General features: G+C 32.2%; 1 protein-coding gene across 3 annotated transcripts; it reads right to left on the minus strand.

Moving 5' to 3' along the window:
• Nucleotides 1–1,519: 1,519 nt before the first annotated feature.
• On the minus strand, nt 1,520–13,832 carry LOC139512747 (thrombospondin-1-like). Of its 3 annotated transcripts, none has more exons than XM_071300615.1 (8): nt 13,736–13,811; nt 12,069–12,203; nt 10,138–10,480; nt 8,849–9,025; nt 7,414–7,590; nt 4,830–4,970; nt 3,747–3,885; nt 1,520–3,060 (listed from the first exon to the last, which is right to left on the minus strand). In XM_071300615.1, exons 3-7 carry the CDS (start codon nt 10,313–10,315, stop codon nt 3,752–3,754), a joined length of 807 nt encoding a protein of 268 aa, XP_071156716.1. In that variant the 5' UTR covers nt 10,316–10,480; nt 12,069–12,203; nt 13,736–13,811; the 3' UTR covers nt 1,520–3,060; nt 3,747–3,751. The 3 variants fall into 3 exon arrangements, with proteins under 3 accessions (XP_071156716.1, XP_071156717.1, XP_071156714.1); XM_071300616.1 differs by having other exon boundaries at nt 12,069–12,176; nt 13,736–13,759; XM_071300613.1 differs by lacking the exon at nt 12,069–12,203 and having other exon boundaries at nt 13,736–13,832.
• Nucleotides 13,833–22,196: the final 8,364 nt, after the last annotated feature.

Raw genomic sequence — 22,196 nt, forward strand, 5'->3', positions numbered from 1 at the left:
CAAATAATTGTCACTCATACGTTTAACCTGTACATTGTATATGAATAACTCAGAACTGGATTTTATGGAAAATGAATACAGGTACGAAATAGCAATGAAATATCTAACAAATGCAGGATTTGTATCGAGACATAAGTCTAAACAAATATCCGGAAGACCTAATAGGTGTAATACCACCAAATCATGGTACGTCACATCTGGTTGTATACGAAAGTAGGTCTAAAAACATATTCCCTTGAATTTGACAGTTGAAGAAAATTAACCTTGCATTTCAATGCACTTAAATTTTTCTGAGTCATAAACATGTATGTTGAGTGTCTGAAAGCATCACTCCTTTTTGATTTGATGGTCGTATAAAATATTTTGGAAAGTTAAGGTTACATAGTTACCAAAGCAGGTAACCAGTAAATAACAGTGTAAAAATTGGGTTGTTTACTTCCGACGATGGTTACTTTCTTATATGCAATGAAATGTAGTGTGAAATTTTCACTGTAGAACTGGAAAGGATTAAACTTTATACATGCAAAGTATTTCTTTGGTTGAAATTAAGGTAAATACTGTACATTTTTTTTAAAAGTGCCAATTTAACAAAGACTTATAGGGGAAAATCAATGGTGGTATACCACCTAATAGCACACCCTACTTTTGATATTGCTGTCATCTATGGTCCTCTATTGATTAAAGATGCTTAGCAAACAAAAGAGAAGTTTGTTCATGGAAACAATTTATTGTTACAGTTACTTTTGTAGTTTGTATGGCAGATTGGGCATACAAGACATAATGCAATATTAGTTACGTATAGTGATATTTGGCATACGCAAGAAATTTCAGAGTTGTCTAATTTCTTACAATAATCATATACTGTTACTTTAATCATACTTCTGTTTACATAACCTTTAACATTTCTAACGTCACATATCAAGAATAATCTTATAAGTGTTATGCAGTGTTCTAGCTTCATATAATGCATTACGACAGGAAAATAATACTACGAATACTTCAAATATATTTATTTATCAAGTGTTCTTACCAAATAGTACGACCATTAAGACGAATACTTCAAGTGTTCTTAAAATCCATTCAAACTATCAACACTACTCAAATATAGAGTAAAACTGTTTTACACTATTATACATTAATTTTCAGTGTCTTTGTTCATCCAAGAAAATTCATCATTTACGAGAGCATAGAGGCCCAAGGGAAATGTGAATTTTCAAGGGTGAACAAATCTTCATATTTTCGTAAGACCAGGGAAACGAATGCTTTTTCCACTGTCTTTACTTTTAAACTAACTGACCATAGGGTATTTATTACATTATTTGTCTTATTTCGCTTGTTTTTATAACTAAGCACGTCATACACAATGATAATCGATCAAAATTAGTTGTTTTTTCTTTTTTTTTCTACTTCGGAAACGAAAAATTATATACTCTCTCTTTTAATATGAGGCAGGCATTACCTGTGAATGGGGACGAAGTTTGTTTAAATTAATTTTTGTAACTTAAATATTTGTTAAAAAAAAAAAAGAAACGGAAATACCGTAACGTTTCCGATTTTGGTTCTGTTGTTAGGGATTTTACTTGTGACGTTATTTACGTTATGACGTCATGTTCAATGTAAACAAAGAAACGCAATGCATCAGGTAACGTTTATTCATACCAAAGACAAAGAATGATTAAAAATGAAATATATTGGTATTGTGTTCCTTGAGTTCCTATATTTTACTAGACTAATCAAAGTCTCACGACAACAAGACCGGAAGAAGGAAGTAGAGTTATGTGTTCTGCGCAGATCCGGAAATTAAAAAACACGACAAAAAAAAAATTGAACGATTTTGAGTTCATTAGTACAATGAAAAATTCGGGAAATTTTCCCGATTTTTTTTTTAATTATTTTTTTTTATTGAATTTTCTACTGTAATAGGGGACTTCGTCCCCATATTATAAATAGCTCAAGACAGCAGATCATTTACCGCGCGTAACATCCCACAGTGTCGTTACGATGGTTCGAAAAGGAGGGCTACGCTACTCAAAGAGGAATATGAAGTTTTGTTCATAGTTTCGTGAAATTTTTTCAACCAATCAAACATTGATTAAGCTATCAATTTTGATATGCAATTTTATTAATATATATGTTCTGAGGCGAATGAGCATTTGGACTATACGCGTATGTTCATGACCTTATGAGTATGTACGTGTTTCGTCATGAAAGGGCTGGACCATATGAGTAGTAAGATCATATTTTCAAAATTAAATTAAAACGTCGTTTGCAGGTTTCAACAGTCCATTCGCCTAACCCAACACATTTAAACAGTTACTGAATAAATTCCTGAATCTTTGACATTAATGTAATGTTGTTACATTTTAGTGTTTCTGTTGTGTCGTAGTTCTCCTCTGAGAATTGATGCGTTTCCCTCAGTTTTAGTTTGTAACCCGTATTTGTTTTTTTCTCAATCAATTTATGAATTTCAAACAGCGGTATACTACTGTTGCCTTTATTTATTATTCAAAGAATCAATATAATCTGTAAACAAAACAGTTATGTTTGTGCGCATTTTTTGGTTATAGAAAAGACAATTAAATACTGTCATCATTTTTTCCCGTTATATCTTTCAAGGATTATTTTCCTCTTTTTTGTTGATGGACGATTTCTTAAGCAGTTGTAATCTTTAAGAACTGTCTAAATTTAGATTTTATCAAACACTTTATTGTTTTAGTTATTTTCTTTAAATTGTGACATTGTTTTTATCCAATGTGCAATGTTAAGATATTGAGTAGTAATTCTATGGACCTATATTATTTACAAAGATAAACTACATATATCAAATTGATAATAAACGACGTCCACGCGTCAAAGCATGCACGTCTCGGAGCATAATTCATTTAAAGGAATTCACTAACACGTATTTTATCAAATTGATTCAACATGTTCAATGTTCAATTTAAAAATTCAACTATTTACACAATCCACTTCTTCTGGGGCAATACTTGAGAGGATAGTTCATTTCATAAATTATATATGCCGTGCATATTGCAATTTCCCCAATGTATATTTCACATCCTAAAAAAGAAATATTGAAATAAATAAGCAATTTATTATTGATTGTGTATCATTTCATTATGGACGAAATGTTTCTTTATTATATCAATACGTTAACAAAAGTACAAAATGATGTATTTATTTTTCAAAATTACAAATACCGTATTATTTATTTATAACAACAGAATGAAGAGTAAAATAACAATTAAAATAACATTAGTTGGTTCTTCTATGTGTACGTGTGTAAATGATGTTTCTGTCACGTGTATGGTCTCGATATCACAAATTCATAAGTACACCCGATATGAAAACATTTTATAATCAGTGTCTGAACTAAGTTTGCTACTCTCTTAAGCAAAGTTTGTTTTGCAAGACTGAGGATCTTATTTGTTCATGATATGAAACGTTGATACAAGTGACCTTTAAACGTTTTAATTACAAATGTTCCAAATGAATCTTATTCCAGAAACACATGCCTGGAAATTTAGTCATATGTTTTTACTATCACTAGGCCAGTAACGTTGCAGCAAACTGTAATTCCACGTATTGTACGATAAAATTGGTAAATATCGAAGGTTAATTTTGAGTTTCTAATATTCTGTATGTATTTTTGCATTAACCACGATTGCAACCTTCTTAAAACAAATTGACATATGATGCTCCTCTTTTAAACGTATATATTTAAAGTTTTAATGTCTTGGACTTACATGTTCTAGGTTTCACATGTATGACCACACCCGTTATAACAACATTTTCTTTGTCCTAAACAATCACTATTGCTAGAACACTGTTCAACACATCTCCTGGATAACGATGCTGGCAAAGGACATCCAACAGAACTGATACCTGAATAATGATAACATTAATACTGGTTAAAAATAGTATATATTTAGCTAGAAGTGTATTTAAGATACAAGCTAGATAGTAGTTTTTATCATAAAGGGGTTTGGGAAGTTGTTTCAGTTATAACCCATGAACGAAATTCACAGCGAGAATAAGTATTAGAGGTACATTGTACGCTGCGTTGAATGTAATGGAATGTAATGGAATTTGATGCGACTGTCATACAAGTGAGAGGTTTAGCTAGCTATAAAACCAGGTTCAATCCACCATTTTCTACATTAGAGAATGCCTGTACCAAATCAGGAATATGACAGTTGTTATCCATTCGTTTGATGTGTTTGGACTTTTGATTTTGCCTATTGATTTTTGATTTTCCTTTTTGAATTTTCCTCGGAGTTCAGTATTTTTGTGTTTTTACTTTTTTTTGAAATATGATAAATGCTATCACACAAAATTATTGTTTTTTTCTCAGTTGAATATTTCCTATAAATCTATGCAGATAATAAAAGTAAATCAACGAACCCTATATGCTTTTTTCCTTTTTTAAATTACAGACAAATGGACAATTTTTTGTAGGGTTTAAAATGTTAATTGATATAATTCAAATAAAAACATTTTAATTATTGAAATATCTCAAATAGATAATATTAAATAAATCATCATTGTGATTAAAATGAGCTAAAGACCTTGTGTTCTTTCTTTACAAACATCAGTAAACATTCTCTGGAAGTTGTGTATAAAGCATGTAGGAAGAATTTCACTTTCATACGAACGGATGAGAATTAAATATTTTACTAGAAGTGAATTGAAGATATAAGTTTTCAAAGTTTTTAAAATTTGGTTTCTTTTAGTTGTGCACTACCTACAATTGCAACCTACTTAAACAAAAAACTTGACAAAAGACGCTCTCTTTTTATACGTGCATATTACATGTTGCTGGCACTTACTTGTTGTAGATATCTCACATGTATGACCACATCCGTTATAACAACATTTCGTATTACCACTACAATCATTGTCTCTCGAACACTGTTCAACACATCTTGATGTTAACAAAGCTTCAGATTGACATTGACTAACATTGGTCGCTGCATAGAAATAAAATAGATACTAATTCACACCTTCATTATCGTTTTATTTTTTAAATTTAAGAAAAATGGATATTCCCATTAGTTTAGTTTCAACATATTTATTTATGGTGAATTGGGATAAAAGTTATTGCAACTTATATTAACCCGGTTCAACTTTGCGGTGCGAGTGCTGTCTTGAAGTAGCACTAGCCTGCTCTTTTACCAAAACTACAAGGATGACTTTTTGCGTGTACGTAAATCTCACATGTATGACACCCCCGTTATAACAACATTTTCTTTGTCAAAAACAATCACTGTTGCTTGAACACTGTTCAACACAGCTTAAATCGGCCTCATATCTTGACTTACATCTAGAAATTGACAATGAGGGTCGGTTGGAAACAAAACTTTACGACACAAGAGATGACTTCAGCTTTCCAATTGTGAACTTTCCATTTCTAAGTAGCAACATTCCAGCAGCACCTGCATACGGGGTTTATCTCCCAATTGATACGATATTCCCGTGCTTGCATTTCCTTCCATGATTTTCTTGATAGAGTGTTGCTGCTCACACAGAAGCTATTAAACCAAGAGTTCCAAATGGTGAAGTTGAAATCATCCCTTCGTAAAATTTACGGACGCCATCAAGAGTTGGTTGACCGTTATGGAATAACCGTTTCACAAATGATATCGGATATGTTCCTTACGTCGGAATTTCAATCCCCTTTCATGAATGTGATCTACCGAATTGGACTATTTACCGGATTTGTTATTACATAAGCAACACGACGGGTGCCACATGTGGAGCAGGATCTGCTTACCCTTCCGGAGCACCTGAGATCACCCCTAGTTTTTTGTGGGGTTCGTGTTGCTTATTCTTTAGTTTTCTATGTTGTGTCATGTGTACTATTGTTTGTCTGTTTGTCTTTTTCATTTTTGAACATGACGTTGTCTGTTTATTTTCGATTTATGAGTTTGACTGTCCCTCTTAGTATCTTTCGTTTCTCTTTTGTTGTTAACGATTTTGGCGATTAACAGTCACTAAAATTTAACCCTGCACAGTGATATGAAAGATACTATAACATATTATCATTGTTTTTTTCTAAGTTGAATTTATTTTTCAAAAGGAAAGCTGAAAATAGATATTCTTTCACAAAAAAACATATGCATTTTCCTTTTTTTAAATTAAAGAAAACGTGACAAAGGTTAAAAATGTTCGTTGGTGTTTTCCAAATAAAAACATTTGCATTAATTAAATAGTTTTAATGGATAATGTAAACTTCATAATTATGATGATTGAAAAAAATGAGTGAAGAACCATGTACTCTTCATGAACAAGCATATGAAACGTGTCTATGGATGTTATGTATAAAGACGAAGAAATTCAATAACTTGAAACATAATATAAAAATTGATAAGAATTGCATGTGATGCAAAAGGTACATTTAAGATTTTATAATAAAGATTTTGTTTGACAAGTTGTTTTATATTTGGTAGAGAGTCACAGCATAAATTATTTAAACCAAAACACAAAACCCGTCAAAATTGAACTTCAATATACCGTAACAAGAATTTCCGTTTCTTATTAAAATGTATAGAAAAAAAGTAGCAATCTGAATATTGTAAAATCTAATACTTATTATTATGCCTTTATGAAAAATATTCAGCTACATCAAAATAATACACATTTGAACGGCGTTTGATTCTATATACTTTTTGCGTAAGAATGTATTAAAGAATATTGTAATACCACACATAAGCCAAGTAGTCAGTACTTTCCCACTAAATGGCGTATACCCTTCATTTCTAAACTTGTCCGTTAAGAAATTATAATTAATATTTTGTAAAAAATCAAAAGTTTAGTATAGAGTCTAAAGCTATGAAGGTTAAATTGAAAAAAGTCAATACTCAATAAACTCGTGTTTTGTTTATAAATGTCAGTCGGTGTGTATTGAAAGGTCAAGACACCAGCAAAAAAGGTCAGCAGAAATTGTCATAAAAAGATTAAATGCAATTCATCAAATTGAAACGTCGAAAAGTGTCAACTTTTGTTCAATCATGGATCGTATGGCCTCAATGTCAAAGAAAAAGTGCATTTTTTGTATAAAAATAATATAAAGTATTACTTTAATTTACTAATGAAAAAATTCAATATTTATAAAAATAAAAAAATCAATGTTAAAAGATTGAATTACCGTATTGAATTGTTAACCTTTTAAAGAAGCTCGTGGCTAGGTGAACAACATCTCCAAAAAAATCAGTACTAACTTAAGTAAAACTTCTTCCATTATTTAACCGTAAACGCTGCGGCATCAACAATGGTTTAATTCATTACATAACACTTGTGCGGAATACAAGTTAGTATATCAATGCTTCTTTTTTTTTACATTACTTTCTATTAAAAGATAAAATTTGAACTATTTAAAGGTGGTTAAATGTTTTATGTTGAACATGAATTTACCTGCACATGCGCTTCTGGAACATGTCTTACTGTCAAATGTTTCATTGTAACTACACAACATTGTAGTATTCATTTGTTGCCTTATTCTGACTTGTGTTCCGTTGCCACAAGTAATACTGCATTTTGACCAAGAGCTCCAAAATGACCAGGAACAACCTGTCTTATCTGCATCTTGAACTAGAAATTAAGTAAATGTAGAAAACTTTTCTGCACTATATAGATTTTATTCCGAAGTTGATAGCTTCTTTTTATATCTTTTGTGGGGTGTAAAAGTATTGAACGAAACAAAATGTGTATAAAGCGTGTACGCACTATATTCTAAATCAACGCTTTAACAGCCTTTTCAAATGATCAAAAGAATCATTCAATTATGAAAATTACACGTTTATGTCACAACCATTAAATTAAAGAGTTATACAAAGCTTTTCGTTTTTTTCTTTGGTAGCAAGTGCAGTCATATTATATTATACGGAAATAAAACTTGATGCTAGAGTGCCTCACAAGGTTGTCAGTCAATAAAAAGAACGCAATCTAATAAAACATACATGTTACTTGACTATTTAATAACATGCATACTAGTGATTCTATATTCATACCTTAATTGTATTTATTTCCTGATTTTTAAAACTTACACCACTTTCAAAAATTAAAAAAGAAGTTTAGAGATTCGTTAGTCGTCGAAACGGGACCATTTTTATATTGAAAACCATTGCTCCTTTTATATCTAAGTTACACGAAAATGTTACTAAAACATATTTCGCACCCAGTGGCATCGGATTATTGAATTTATATCTTCTCGAATTCTAAATTATGTGTCTGCAGATCATGTTCGTTCACCGCATTTTATCTTTTATACTTACACTGTGTTTCAGGGCCCGTATGCATAAAACTTCTTTACTTAAGTGTTCCTTAGACTTAGATTTCCCTTAGAATTCCTTTAGTTAAGTAAAAATCTTAAGTCGTATGCATCAACTTACTTAAGTCTTCACTTAACTAAGGAATACTTAAATCAGAACCTTTCTCTAATTACTGTATGATATTTATATATAATTACATTACCTCATCGCATGTACTGATCATCCGTGTAAAGGTTTGTCATGATTATTTACATTGATTGATTGATACATACTTTTATTAAGAGCTGGGTTTAATTGATTTCGGTGTGTAAAACAATTCAATAAAACGCATAATAGTACAATTTTGAAACGGAAGAAAAGTTATTGCATAAGAGAAAGGTTGACATTTCGATATTTTCATAAGGGGAAGAGAAATTGACTGTCAAAAGAACGCAAATGATATCATAATAATCAACCAAACTGTTCCTTCAAAATGGATGTCCTAACGCCCTCTTTTCCCTTAAATTCAACCGAATCCAAAAATAAAACTTTGGACTATTTAGAGGTGGTTAAATATTTTATGTTGAATATAAATATACCTGCACATGCGCTTCTGAAACATGTCTTACTGTCAAATGTTTCATTGTAACTACATAACATTGTAGTATTCATTTGTTGCCTTATTCTGACTTGTACTCCGTTGCCACAAGTAATACTGCATTTTGACCAGGAGCTCCAAAATGACCAGGAACAACCTGCTTGATCTGTACCTAGAACTAAGAATTAAGAAAATGTAGTATACAGAAAACCTTTCTGCACTATACAGACTTTATTTTGAAGTTGATGCTTTTTTTTATATCTTGTGTGGGGTGTAAAGGCGTTGAACAAAACACAAAGTGTATACAGCGCGGAAGCACTATATTCTTAATCTGTTTACACAATCAACGCTTTTACAACCTATTCAAATAATCAAAAGAAGCATTGAATTCTTATAAATACATGTTTATGTTACAACCATGAAGTTAAGGAGTTTTCGTTTGTTTTAACATTGTCTTGGGTAGCAAGTGCAGTCATAGCTTTAACTGACAAGATTGTCAACCAATCAAAATAATAGCGCAATCTGATAAAATATACATGTAATTTGACTATCAAATAATATGCATATCTAAAAATTATATATATATGCACTTCTTCAAAAATAAATTGTAGTTATTTTCCTGAATTTGAATACTTACACTATTTGTTTTTCGCCGAAAAAGGACTTTTTGAATATTGGACACCTTTGGGTTTTTTTTGTTATCTCTAAGTTACACGAAAATGATATTATGCCCACTGGCCACAGGCTTTTGTACTTCCAAAACTTCCGGTTAACTTAGGAAGTTAATATATAAGTGCAAACTTATTGTTCAAATTCATCTGGTTACCTGTTTATTTATACTAGTGACCAGAAACCAGAAAAATGTGTCCAATGGGATTGCACAGTTTTATTTACTTCCTATGTAAACCGGAAGCTTTATAATTACAAATTTAATGGTCTGGAAAAAGGTCAATAATTCTCATCTCAAGTGTGTTATTCTGTTTGAGGGGTATTCTCAAAGTACGCGAAAGTTGTTTTAGTGTAAAGATAAATCAATTACCGACTGACTGGTGTATGTTTATTCGTGAGAGGGGCAAGGGAAAGTAATAAAATATTGGTTGAAGAGAACACATTGAACTTTCCGTTAGCTACCTTGTGATGTTTCGTACGGGTATGGATAGTAAACCCCATATTGACAGAAACAAGTGCCTGTGCCACTGGCATCGAATTAATGAATTTATATCTTGTCGGATTTCAAATTATGTGTCGGCAGATCATGTTCAATTACCGCATCTAACTTTTTATACTTACACTGTGTTTCTGGTAATATTTTATTTGTTGAGAAGAAAGTAACAACACCTGTAAGACCTACTGCAATCAAAGAACAAACAACGATAAGAGCTAATAACCATGATGATATTTGAATCTTTCGACGACTACGAATATCTGCTCGCCTTGGTGAAATATTTGGTAGTTTAGTTGACATCATTGGAATGATCTTTCTTATACACTAATTTTATTTCATCGTACTCTGTTGAATGATTTTCTGAAGGTACCTCCTCATAGATTGAATCGGTTTTATCTGACTTGTAACTGATGTTGTTAAAGAATTTGTGTTGAGGGTTTGACATTATGGTTTCTTATCAGTTGCAATCTGCAAAAAGTAAAACACTATGATTTTGTTTAGTTTATAACTATTCTGTTAGCAAAAGAGACAAAAAAGGGAGGATTATATGTCTGAAAGGTAAGGGATATTGATATTGACGTTTGCCATCGTGATTGGTATAAGAATAAAACTACAAAAGCTAGATTAGAATGGAGAAACAGTAAAATTAAGTATCAAAGAATACAATATAGTATGAAGACGAACAATGGTTACTTATCAAGATGGGAGCTAAACATTATTTTTCTGAGTCCAGGACTTTTTTAAGCAAATACACATTGTAGTTTTGATATCAATATCTTATATATCAATAATCAAAGCAATTTTTATGAAGGTCTCTCTATATTGTAAGTGCTCAAACGTTTTTTGAGTTCGGCTTTGGTATAGTGTGTCGCTTGTTCACGACATTGTCGATAAAAGTTTACAGGGCACAAAAATGGTATACATATGTTATAACTGTCACTTTTATATTTAGTCAGTTCAATGTCACTTTCATTATTCAAATTATACATTTTGTTGGGAAAATCAATTTATTAAAATGTGTATTTACATTGTAAGTTGCATTTGCGTGTTCCTTGGTCAAAAGTTTTCCATGTATTACTTTGTAGCCTGTTTTTTTGTCTTTAATTTGATTGTGAATTGTGTCAGTTTGTTTTTGATTTATGATCTTTGATATCCCTTTGGTAACTTCCGCTTCGGTTACGCATCATCTTCATGCAAGGTTGAACTTATAATTTGTTTTTAACACTCTCAAACTGTTAACATATTTAGATCCAAAACAGGTGTTCAATGTACATTATCATAGCCAGTATATTTTCAATTGTTGAGTTTGAATATAACCTTTCGGTCCTCCTTAATCGTTATCGCTCGTTTAAAAAAAATAATTGAATCAAAAAAATATTGTGACATTAATAATGATATAAGGATATATATGACAGAAAACCTCTTATAATGATGACTTATCATGAAGAGGAAATATCCCAGAACTATATAATGTGTTATTTTCCTAAAAAATAGTTGAAAAAAATCAGATATTCTGAACATGTTGTACATAATGATGTTCGGAAAGCATGATTTAAACATTTATCATAACTGTATAATGTAAAGACAACACGATTATTCAAACATTAATGACTTTATAATATTATACTCTTTGGAACAACGAATAACGATTGAATTGTCAATCAACATGACAGAATTCTATTGGAATAGGTAATATATCAAGATTCATAGTTATCAAAGGTACCAGGATTATAATTTTAATACGCCAGACGCGCGTTTCGTCTACACAAGACTCATCAGTGACGTTCAGATCAAAATAGTTATAAAGCCAAACAAGTATAAAGTTGAAGAGCATTGAGGACCCAAAATTCCAAAATGTTGTGCCAAATACTTTTAAATCAACAACTGAATATGATAACTTTATTATTAATATATTATCTAAAGAAAAATGATTAGAAACAAACTAAAAGTAAAATAAAACTTATTCATTGAGTTTGAGGCGATAAAAGTGAAAGTGACTGAGTACATTGTACAGCATAGCAATAAGAAAGGGCAATTTTCACCGACTGCAACTTACCCAAACTATAATACCGGTAAGAAATTCTTTGTTATCTTTGGTTTCGTCTTTTACCTTTTTCTTACTGTTTTCTGTCCTGTTTGATTTCGAACACCTTCTTAGTATCATCTAACAATGTGTATCATGGCGTTAAAACTAGTTTGACGAACAGCTGATATTAATAACTAATACTTAGAAAACAAGAAACAGATAATCATATATTCAATCATATCATCTCCTGGAATCTATGTATACACAATGAAGGAAAAAAGAAACCTTGCCCACTAATTACAGCAGAAACCATTACTACATATATTTATCAATTAAATAACTTGAAACCGAAAGTTTAAAAAAAAATATACAAATAGTTAGAATTGTCCTGATAGAAAATATAAGGATAAGATTTAAAATAAATAATGTGTAACTACGAACACTTTAATGTATATATTATTAAGAATCTTAGGGCAAAGAACACTTCATTTACTAAATTGATATGACCTCATTCAAAAACTTTAACTTTACAAACATAATTATTTTAGTTTTAAAGTGCGTTAAATACAAAATTTTGATCCTGGTATCTATGATGAGTTTATTTAGTGGTTCAATTATTCATTTATCATGTTTATTAAGTATGTGCTTAAATTCGCTACTCAGTTTAAAATAAATAACTTTCCTTAACACTAGTGTATATTGATAGGGGATTAATTGTTGAATCAAAAGTCCAAAAAATATATAGGGGTCAATGTGCTTGTTTTCGAGATATTAGCCATTGGAATTTTGGCGGGAAAATGTTATCTCTTGATTTTTCATAGCTTTATCATTGACCAGTTAAAGTTCTCAAAAATAAATAAAATTTTAAAAGACGAAAATAGCGAAATCCTTATTTTTTTGTTGATGATTTATACCCGCGATCCCCCTTAATATAGAATCAATCCTACTCCAAATTATTGTATAAGTAAAATTCAATGTCAGATTCAATTCTTGTTTTGATATGTAAGAGAATAGTGTTCATATATTAAATTGTTCTGTTAAAGTAAAGTAACATTTACGTTTCATAGAAACCATACAATAATATGTGGAATTCCGGACGGAAACGATGTACTAACATATTTATGAGAAATACATCATATTCTTACAGCGAAAACTTCAGTATTACACTTCTCAGCATTTATGCTGAACTTATTTTAACCCATAGCATGTGATGGAAGTTAATTTTTGAGCTTTTTATTTAGATCTTATGGATTATCTTTTTTTTTTAATTTATTTTCAAATAGTTGGAATACATAATTGAGCTGTATAAATTTTAAAACACATTTAATATTTTGTTTGAGAATTTTTTAAAAAGACTATCAAATTTTTATGTTAAATAATGGTTGCAATGGATTAAAAAAAAAACAAGCTTAATTCGAAGTAAGTCATGCTACCAATAGACTTTTATTTCTAAAACAGATTATTAAAATATTATTACAAGACTTTTCTGACCATATTGTAATTATAAATAGTTGTTAATTCTGATATTTAAGTATTGTCGTATAGGAGAGAATAAATACTACCGTTTTCCCAATATAGTATAGAATTATGTTTAACAGTTTAAGTTAAGAAAAAAACCCTGATGATGATATTTACTATAATTGATGATAATTGATATTTAAAGTAAAGTAGATTAGTCAATGATATAACGTACTTACTTGTCAGCTGACACAGTGGTCATACACATAACAGTACGTGATTTTAGATCAGTCCGTTATAAGTGTTCCGGGAATAAACCCACGTGTTTAAGCTGAAAATAAGTTGATTAAATTAGCAAGCCTCTTAAAGGGAAGTCGATATAATTTCATATTGTATAGTCAGTTATGTCATTTTGAGGTATGATTTAGATGGGGAAAAGGTATGAAACAATAAATGAAACACAATAACCATGTGCTTATTTTCGAGATGAATAAATTTCAGAGTTAAAAGATTCTTCTTACTTGATGGGGTTTCCTTATACTGTTTTAACCTCAAAACTCCAAAAACAAACAAACCATTTAAACAATCTTATTAAGAAGGAATATAGTTAGTACGATACTGTTGTCAGGTCATTAAAAATATTTTTGCTTCAATATTGATTCAATCCTAGTGTCTTTGCATTGGAAACAAGCATATTTTTCTAATACCAGTTGCTGGGATATATTTTATGATGATATGATACTAAAACATTAACGGGAAGGATTGTGCTCGATATTCATATGATGAAGACATAATCTTTCATCCCACTGCTGGTGGACGTTTCGTCCCCGAGAGTATCACCAGCCCAGTACTCGTTGCTGACATGCATATCAATAATATGGTCGTTTTTATAAATTTTACTGTAACAAAACTCTGAATTTTCGAAACACTAAGAATTTCCTTATCTCAGGAATTAAAAATATTATTAGATAACCTTAGCCGTATTTTGTACAACTTTTTGGAATTTTGGGTTTTCGATGCTCTTCAACTTTGTACTTGTTTGGCTTTATGACTTTCTTTTATCTGAACGTCACTGATGAGTCTTATGTAGACGAAACGCGCGTCTGGCGTATTAACTTATAAATCTGGTACCTTTGATAACTATTTCAATCTGTTTAATTGAGGTCTGGAGTTGACATGTCAACAAATGGAAGTTTTAAACGACATTGACTGGCTATACAGCCCCTGCATGGTCGGTTGACATTTCAGTAACTGCTAGTTGTCGTCCTTAGTTAATTTAGCAAGCGGAAATTTGGATGCAATTTCATTTTGAGGTTTTTCTCCATGATCAGTGCTTAAACTTGATCAATTTCTTGCAAAATTCAGAGACTACTGTTTGCATTTCAACAACCAAACCTTAAAATGCATGGTTTATAATATACATGTACATTGTCGGAAATATAAAAAAATTGAACACTCTACAAAGCAGGAGAAAATCTCGACAAGCCTTGCTTATCGTCTTTTTTCGAATACTTGTACATGTAGTTAATTTCCGACAATATACATATGTAGGTGCGATTGGGAAACTGAAGTGTTATGGTCCACGCCGAAGTGCGATGGTCCGTACGCTGAGATGCGATGGTTTAGCATGACGTTTAAATATTTTGACGTTTCAAATATAACATGGATTCGAAGGCGACTCGGGGGTCACTATAATACTAAATTGATAGGGTTGCCGCTGGGTTTCTGTTACCCCACTTTCTTCATATAATTCAGATTTCAAAAAATGTATACCTTTTCATATATTGCGTAGGTAAAAATGATACATTTTCCCATATTGTTTGGTTTTCGTTTGGTGTGTTATGTTACTTTTGAATACCAAAGTGCCAAAAGAGATAAAAGTCATTGATAAAACAAGGACGAGAACACCAAGAAAGATGACAAGCGAAATTATTGGATCTTTATTAACCTTATCATATATTTTTAATAATTTTCCCGACCTATTCACATATTCTCGAGCTTGAAAAGGTGATATACCAGCGGCACGTCCTTGTATTTAGGAAGTGGACCCGACCACCCACCCCATCAAAGAGACAAGATCATAGGGTTTTGAATGAAGGTTTCATGCTAAATGAGGAAAGGGAGGGAAAAAAAGAGTAAGGACATCTCAAGTCCCGTACAGGTTTTTGCCATACATGTGTAGGCAATTCATGTGGAGCAAAGCAGCGCATACAAATTAGACTTGATCAGCAAAAGGGTGACCCGTGTTCGAAATTATCCCGCAAACTAACCGAAATTAACATGACTGGTCCATACGTGTACTTTCCAATTGATCATTCTCAGCTAAGTTGAACACCATATTTTCTGAACCCTTACTAATGGGTGCTAATGCGTGCTAATCGGAAAATTGGCATATTTGAAATTAGATAAACAAAACCATCAACATTTATTATTTGACCTGAACAAAAGTTCAAAGATTTACCAAAAACAAGACTAGCAAACTGCGGTTGTCAAATCTAAGGCAACGACTGACACAAAATATATTTTGAATCCACGATTTTTGCTAGTACCTTATAGTGTTATTTCTTAATATAATTATTTTAATTGGAAGTGTCGAAAAAATTAAAAAAATTAAAAAATATGCGTATTGCATGAAAAAAATTCTGACTCAGACAATTACCATACCCCCTTTTAGAAGTTTTAAAAATGTTTTCTCTTTTAAAGATGCTGTTTCATTTGAACATCTCGTGTCTATTTTGCTTGTATACCTAATGGCATAGACAGGCCATCGCACGTCAGCGTTACCACCATCGCACTTCAGCGTAGCTATCAACGTTAACGTCACAATGCCGACATCGCACGTCAGCGTGACCATCGAGGTTCGGAGTACCATCGCGGTTCCGAGTCCTACACATATATTGTATAATCATATTATTTATATATTATGAATTTGGCCTCCATGCGCAGCATATTTCAGTATTCTTTCTATAATTATCTTCAAGTGTTTAGAGAAGAGGAGTTTCTTGCAATTTGTCTAAACTTTGAAAAGGCTTTTTATAAAAATATAACATTTCCGGACGTTCTATCATACATGCCTTTGTTTTATGTATGCACACTTAAGTAAACTGATTCCTGGTGCAAACGGGGATCTTTACATAGATAATAAGTTAATTTCATACTGTAAATGCATGATCAGAAAAAAGAGAATGTGATCTCCAGACAGTTGTATATTGGATTTATATTGAACTCGATTTTTCACGGTCTACCAATACTATATCCTGTCAAGTTTCAATATGTTGTCTCTTAGCTTTCAAAAAAAAAACTATTGGAAAGTAATACCAATGAGAATCAAAATTGTCGGCCCATAGAAGCCTTGTTTGTTATCCGCTTCAAAAATGGTGTCAGAATGTAGAAGATTTTGCATAGATACTTCATATGTAAATAATTAATAAAAAATGCTACAGGAGGATAAGATATTTCTATTCCTATCCGAAGTTGTTGTCATTCTATCAACTAATGTACATATATAAAGTTATCAAAGGTACCAAGATTATAATTTAGTACACCAAACACGCGTTTCGTCTACATAAGTCTCATCAGTGACGTTCATATATGTGGATAAATAAAAAGCTTATACATTTTTTAAAACAGTCAAGTGTAATATTCTGTAGCTATCCATATATACTTCCCTATTGGCTTATCTTAATTGAAAAACTAATTCACATTTTCATCATTGAAGGATTTAGAGTATAAGGATGTACCATATGTTTTGAAGCATTTATACTCGTAATTCCAACCATTACACGGAACAAGTGTCAGGGTTTCCGCTGGCGGTCGCCATTTTCGCAATTTGCGAAAAAATAATAATTTTGGCGATTAAAATTCGTCATTGGCGAAAGAATTTGGCGAAAGAAATATATAACGATTAATTTTCAGCCATCTTGTTTATTTAATTTTTTCGGGTTTCTCGGACTTTATCCAATCAGACAATACTCCGAATTCACCTTGAACTCGTTTAGATTTTGACAGAAAATCAATAATCAGCTGATTGAATAGGTACCGACATCAAAGGATTAATTAATAATTGTTGATTGTATTGTATTATATGACAAAATGATATAGATAAATGGCGTCCGTCACATGTCACAAAAGGGATTTATTAACCACTTAAATTTGCAACGCTCTAGTTTCAAGCAAAATATTGACGCTTCCTCTCGATCCTACTTTTAATGATAGCCCAGAAAAGAAAACTGTTATTATGACGAAAAATATTGAAAAGCAAGAAAGGTCTCTGATTTAAAACTTTATCATTTAACTTTGATATAGATAATTGATTTGAGTGGGTACTTAAAAGTCGTTTCAATGACACACGTGTTTCAAGCATTATCATAGTTTTACTTATTTACGATGATCTAGGCTAGAAAAGAAAACTGTCGTTATGAAGAAATCTATTTAAAAGGTTGGCATGAGAGTAACCTTTCAATGTAATGACTACACCTTACACGAGTGATCAATTTCAAGTGATAAAATGTTTTGTTTTGTTGTAAAAACCGGCTTCTTATTTAGGGGGGGGGGGGCTGAAAAAAAGACAAATTTAAAAAGAAAAATATATTTGTGTTACTTGGCGAAAAAAATAATAAAGTGGCGAAAAATATATTGTATTGGCGAAAGAGGTGGCGAAAAAAATAATTGACCCAGGGGAAACCCTGAGTGTAGTTAATAGAAATATTTATTTGAAGATGTGATATGATATAATTGCAAATCTTTAGTAAATGGGAATGTTATTTTAAGGGAACTTTCTGAACCATTTCTTTCGCAAATAATTATCAAAGGTACCAATATATAATTTGATACGCAATACGCGCGTTTCGTCTTCATAAGACTCATCAGTGACGCTCAGTACAAAATCATTAGACAATGAAAAAAAACCATGTAAAATTTGAAGAGCATTGAGAACCCAAAATTCCAAAAAGCTGTGCCAAAGACGAATTTAGTAATCTATGCATGGCATTAAAATATCCTTAGTATTTCAAATAATTCACATTTTATTAAACAGTAAAATTATAAAAATGACCATTTATAAAGGCAACAATAGTATACCGCTGTTCGATATAATTGATAGTCATGTTAACACCAAAGTACTGACTACTGGGCTGGTAATACCCTCGGGTACGAAACGTACACCAGTGACATCAATCCAGGGGTGCATATAGTTATCAAAGGTACCAGGCTTATAATATGATACCCCAGACGCGAGTTTCGTCTACATAAGACTCATCAGTGACACTGAGTACAAGATTGTTAGATAGCCAAAAAAAACATGAGCTATTCATGAGTCTAACACAAAGATATAATTCAAGTGGTCATTAGATATCAGTTCCTTAAAAAGATTCAAAACTTCGCCAAATAGTAGCAGGACTGCAATTTCCTACAAAAAGACTGGGCCATTTCCTGGATATAATTGGAAACCATTCTGTCAGTTGGTACCAAGTTTTATCAGTGATTACCCTGATGTTTTAAATCTTCTTTCTGATGAAGTAGGATACCATTCTATTTTAATAATCTTTGACGTTATAAGATAAGTCATTTATACCACAGCCCCACTAGGCCACGATCGCACTACGATCTGTGAAAAAATGCAAATTTTGATGATCGTAGTACGATCGTGTAGATCGCAGTAAGGTCGTATCACGGTCGTGGTAAAATCTTCAAGATCGTGATGAACGTGGCCATATTTGAACATGTTCAAAATAATCGTGGAGCGGTCGTGGTGCGATTAGGTAGTGGTAGAAGCGTAGTGAGAGTGCACTAAGGTCGTAGTAAGATCGCAAAGGTCGCTGTATCATCGTAGCGAGAGCGTAGCAAAAGCGTGATTCTATTCGGAGAGACTGCGCTACGATCTCACAGCGACGTTATTACGACCTCACTACGACCATCACGTTCTCACCGCGACCCAACTACGCTTCCATACGACTATACCACGTTTACACCACGCTGTTCAAGACCATAGTACGATTCTAGCACGCCCTTGCCGTCCTCATCACGCTCTTCTTACGACCTGACTACGTTCATACTACGACCACCATTCTCATTGTCATTTTCACATAACATTTTTAAAATCTCTTCAGGTTTTGTTTGTTTGTGTGCCATTAGGACTTCTTGTCCATTTTTTCCAACGGCTCAACCATGCTTCACGTTTTTATATAGATTAGAGTGTTGGTTTTCCCGTTTGAATGGTTTTACACTAGTAATTTTTGGGGCCCTTTATAGCTTGCTGTTCCGTGTGAGCCAAGGCTCTGTGTTGAAGGCCATACCTTGGCCTATAATGGTTTACTTTGAGTTGTCTCATTGGCACTCATACCACATCTTCCTATATCTATTGACACATCTGTGGCATCTCAGCAGTCGTTCACTAAAATATCGTCATTTGAGCGTAATGGACCAGCAATTGGTTGTAATTTAGGTTGTATTGGTCGGTCCGACATCTCTGCTTGGTCAGGATTCGTTACTTTCAGAGCTCCCGCTGCCTTTACATCAACCCCTACCACCACACCCTTGGTTCTAGAAGATTTTTGTGGCATGACTGTATTGTTTCCGAGAAATCTGCGTATTAATAAGAAATAGAAGGAATGTATTTGTATTGATATGAACACGATGTTGACGTTATTGCTGAGAACGTAGTAAGATCGCGGTATGAACGTAGTATAATCGTTGTAAGAACGTGCTTTTTTATAGATTACCTTAGCCGTATTTGGCAAAACCTTTTGGACTTTTGGATCCTCAATGCTCTTCAACTTTGTACATGTTTGGCTTTATAAATATTTTGATATCAGCGTCACTGATGAGTCTCATGTAGACGAAACGCGCGTCTGGCGTACTAAATTATAATCATGGTACCTTTGATAACTATTTAATCGCAAAAGAAGCGTGGTAAGATCGTGTTGCAATCAGGCAACTCGTGGTACGGTCGTAGTGAGAACGTGATGAGCGTAGAAAGATCTTGATAATCGTAGTGTGGTCGCAGAATAAGCGCGATGAGAACGTGGTATAATCGTAGCGGGATCGTTGTAGAAGCGTAATGAGGACGTAGTAGCATCGTGAAAGCAACGAAAATTTACATTTTTATGCCGCTCATACCGCGATCTCACCACGATATGAATTTATTTTAGATCGCGGTGAGCGTGGAGCGATCGTGGTCTAGTGGGGCTGGGGCTTAAAATTAGTTTATAACACAATTTTTACTGCTATACCCAATTATCTATTGTTACTCTTTGTATAACTTACACAGTGCTGTCAATATAAAGGAATTATATGTGACTGTCATACAAGTGATAGGTTAAGCTGGCTATAATACCATGACCATCCACCATTTTCGACATGAGAAAATGACAGTAACAAGTCAGGAATATGACAGTTGTTTTTCATTCGTTGAAGTTTTTAAAATTTTCGTATCCCCATTTGATAAAAAAAACCCAAAACATTCCGTTTTGAATTTTCGTTGGAGTTCGGTATTTCTGTTATTTCAATTTATATTCCCGATCATCTACAAAAGTTTCATAAGTGACGCTCGAATAAAAAATGTTTAAAAAGGCCAAATTACGAAATTGAAGAGCATTGATGACCAAAAATTTCTAAAAGTTTTGCCAAATACAGCTAAGGTAATATATTCCTAAGGTAGCAAAGCCTTTGTATTTCAAATCTTCAAAGTTTTGTAAGGAGCTTATTTATAAATGTAACCATATCAATGATAATTCATGTCAACGCAGAAATACTGGGGTTGTGATACCCTCGGGGAAAAAAACTCCACCAGCAGTGGCTTGTAACATAACTCATCCTAGATACTAGGATTGAAAATGAATCCTTATCCTTGGATTGATAACAGTACTGGACTAAAATTCTTTTACTTCAAAGACAAATATTTTCTGCAGATATCATGAACTGCGGTGAGTTTAAGTTGGACCGACCTACGCAACTTTATAAATTCATCATATGTATCTACTTTAAAGAAAATTGAAGCGTTTAGTAAATGGAACAGAAGCTTATAATATAAGTACCTGAATATATTTCATATTATTCACAACAGCCTGCATTTAACTGTAGACCATAACGTATCTATATTTACATTCCTAGATATACTTGCGACAAAATTAGAAAGATCGACAGTTCAGTTTGAACATCTAAATAATTCGACTATCATGTTGAGTACTGATGAATATGGGGTAATAAGTCTTTGCCTCATATTTTTTTTTACATCGAATGAATAAACCACATTCCGTTTAACCCCCCAAAAAAATTTTACACTTTCAAACAATTTGTTAAATCTCTTACACATTCAATGAGTTTTTTATTTAATATTATTGGTTAGGTTATACTTGATAAAGAATTTTTGAAAATGGTTGTCATATATATTCATTCTATTTATAATTCAAAGAAGCTAAGAAATATATAGCTATGTATATTTATAGATATATGAACGGATCTGTTTAATTTATTACGCTTTTCTGTAAACAAGTGTGGAATGAAATTAAAAATTGCACAATTAACGGAGCTGATACAATAGAACTTAACCAAGGCATCATAGCTTCGGTTGCAATAATGTTGAAAGCATAAACTTTAGTTTAAGAAAAGAGATGAAAGTCTAAAAAAAAAACTAAACTTAAAGAAAAGTTACAATTTGAAAGTTCCTGACAAATATTATTATATATAATAATAATTCATGCT

This window comes from Mytilus edulis, chromosome 2 (genome assembly GCF_963676685.1).
Source record: "Mytilus edulis chromosome 2, xbMytEdul2.2, whole genome shotgun sequence".
In the NCBI taxonomy this organism is placed as follows: domain Eukaryota; kingdom Metazoa; phylum Mollusca; class Bivalvia; order Mytilida; family Mytilidae; genus Mytilus; species Mytilus edulis.

Bases quoted from the DNA above. Each gene is read 5' to 3' on its own strand.
- LOC139512747 (XM_071300613.1), bottom strand. From the start codon at position 10,315: ATGATGTCAACTAAACTACCAAATATTTCACCAAGGCGAGCAGATATT. The intron at 4,971-7,413 runs GTAAATTCATGT...ATTTCTATGCAG, and splicing joins TTCCAGAAGCGCATGTGCAG to CGACCAATGTTAGTCAATGT. The intron at 3,886-4,829 runs GTAAGTGCCAGC...ATCATTATTCAG, and splicing joins ATGTGAGATATCTACAACAA to GTATCAGTTCTGTTGGATGT.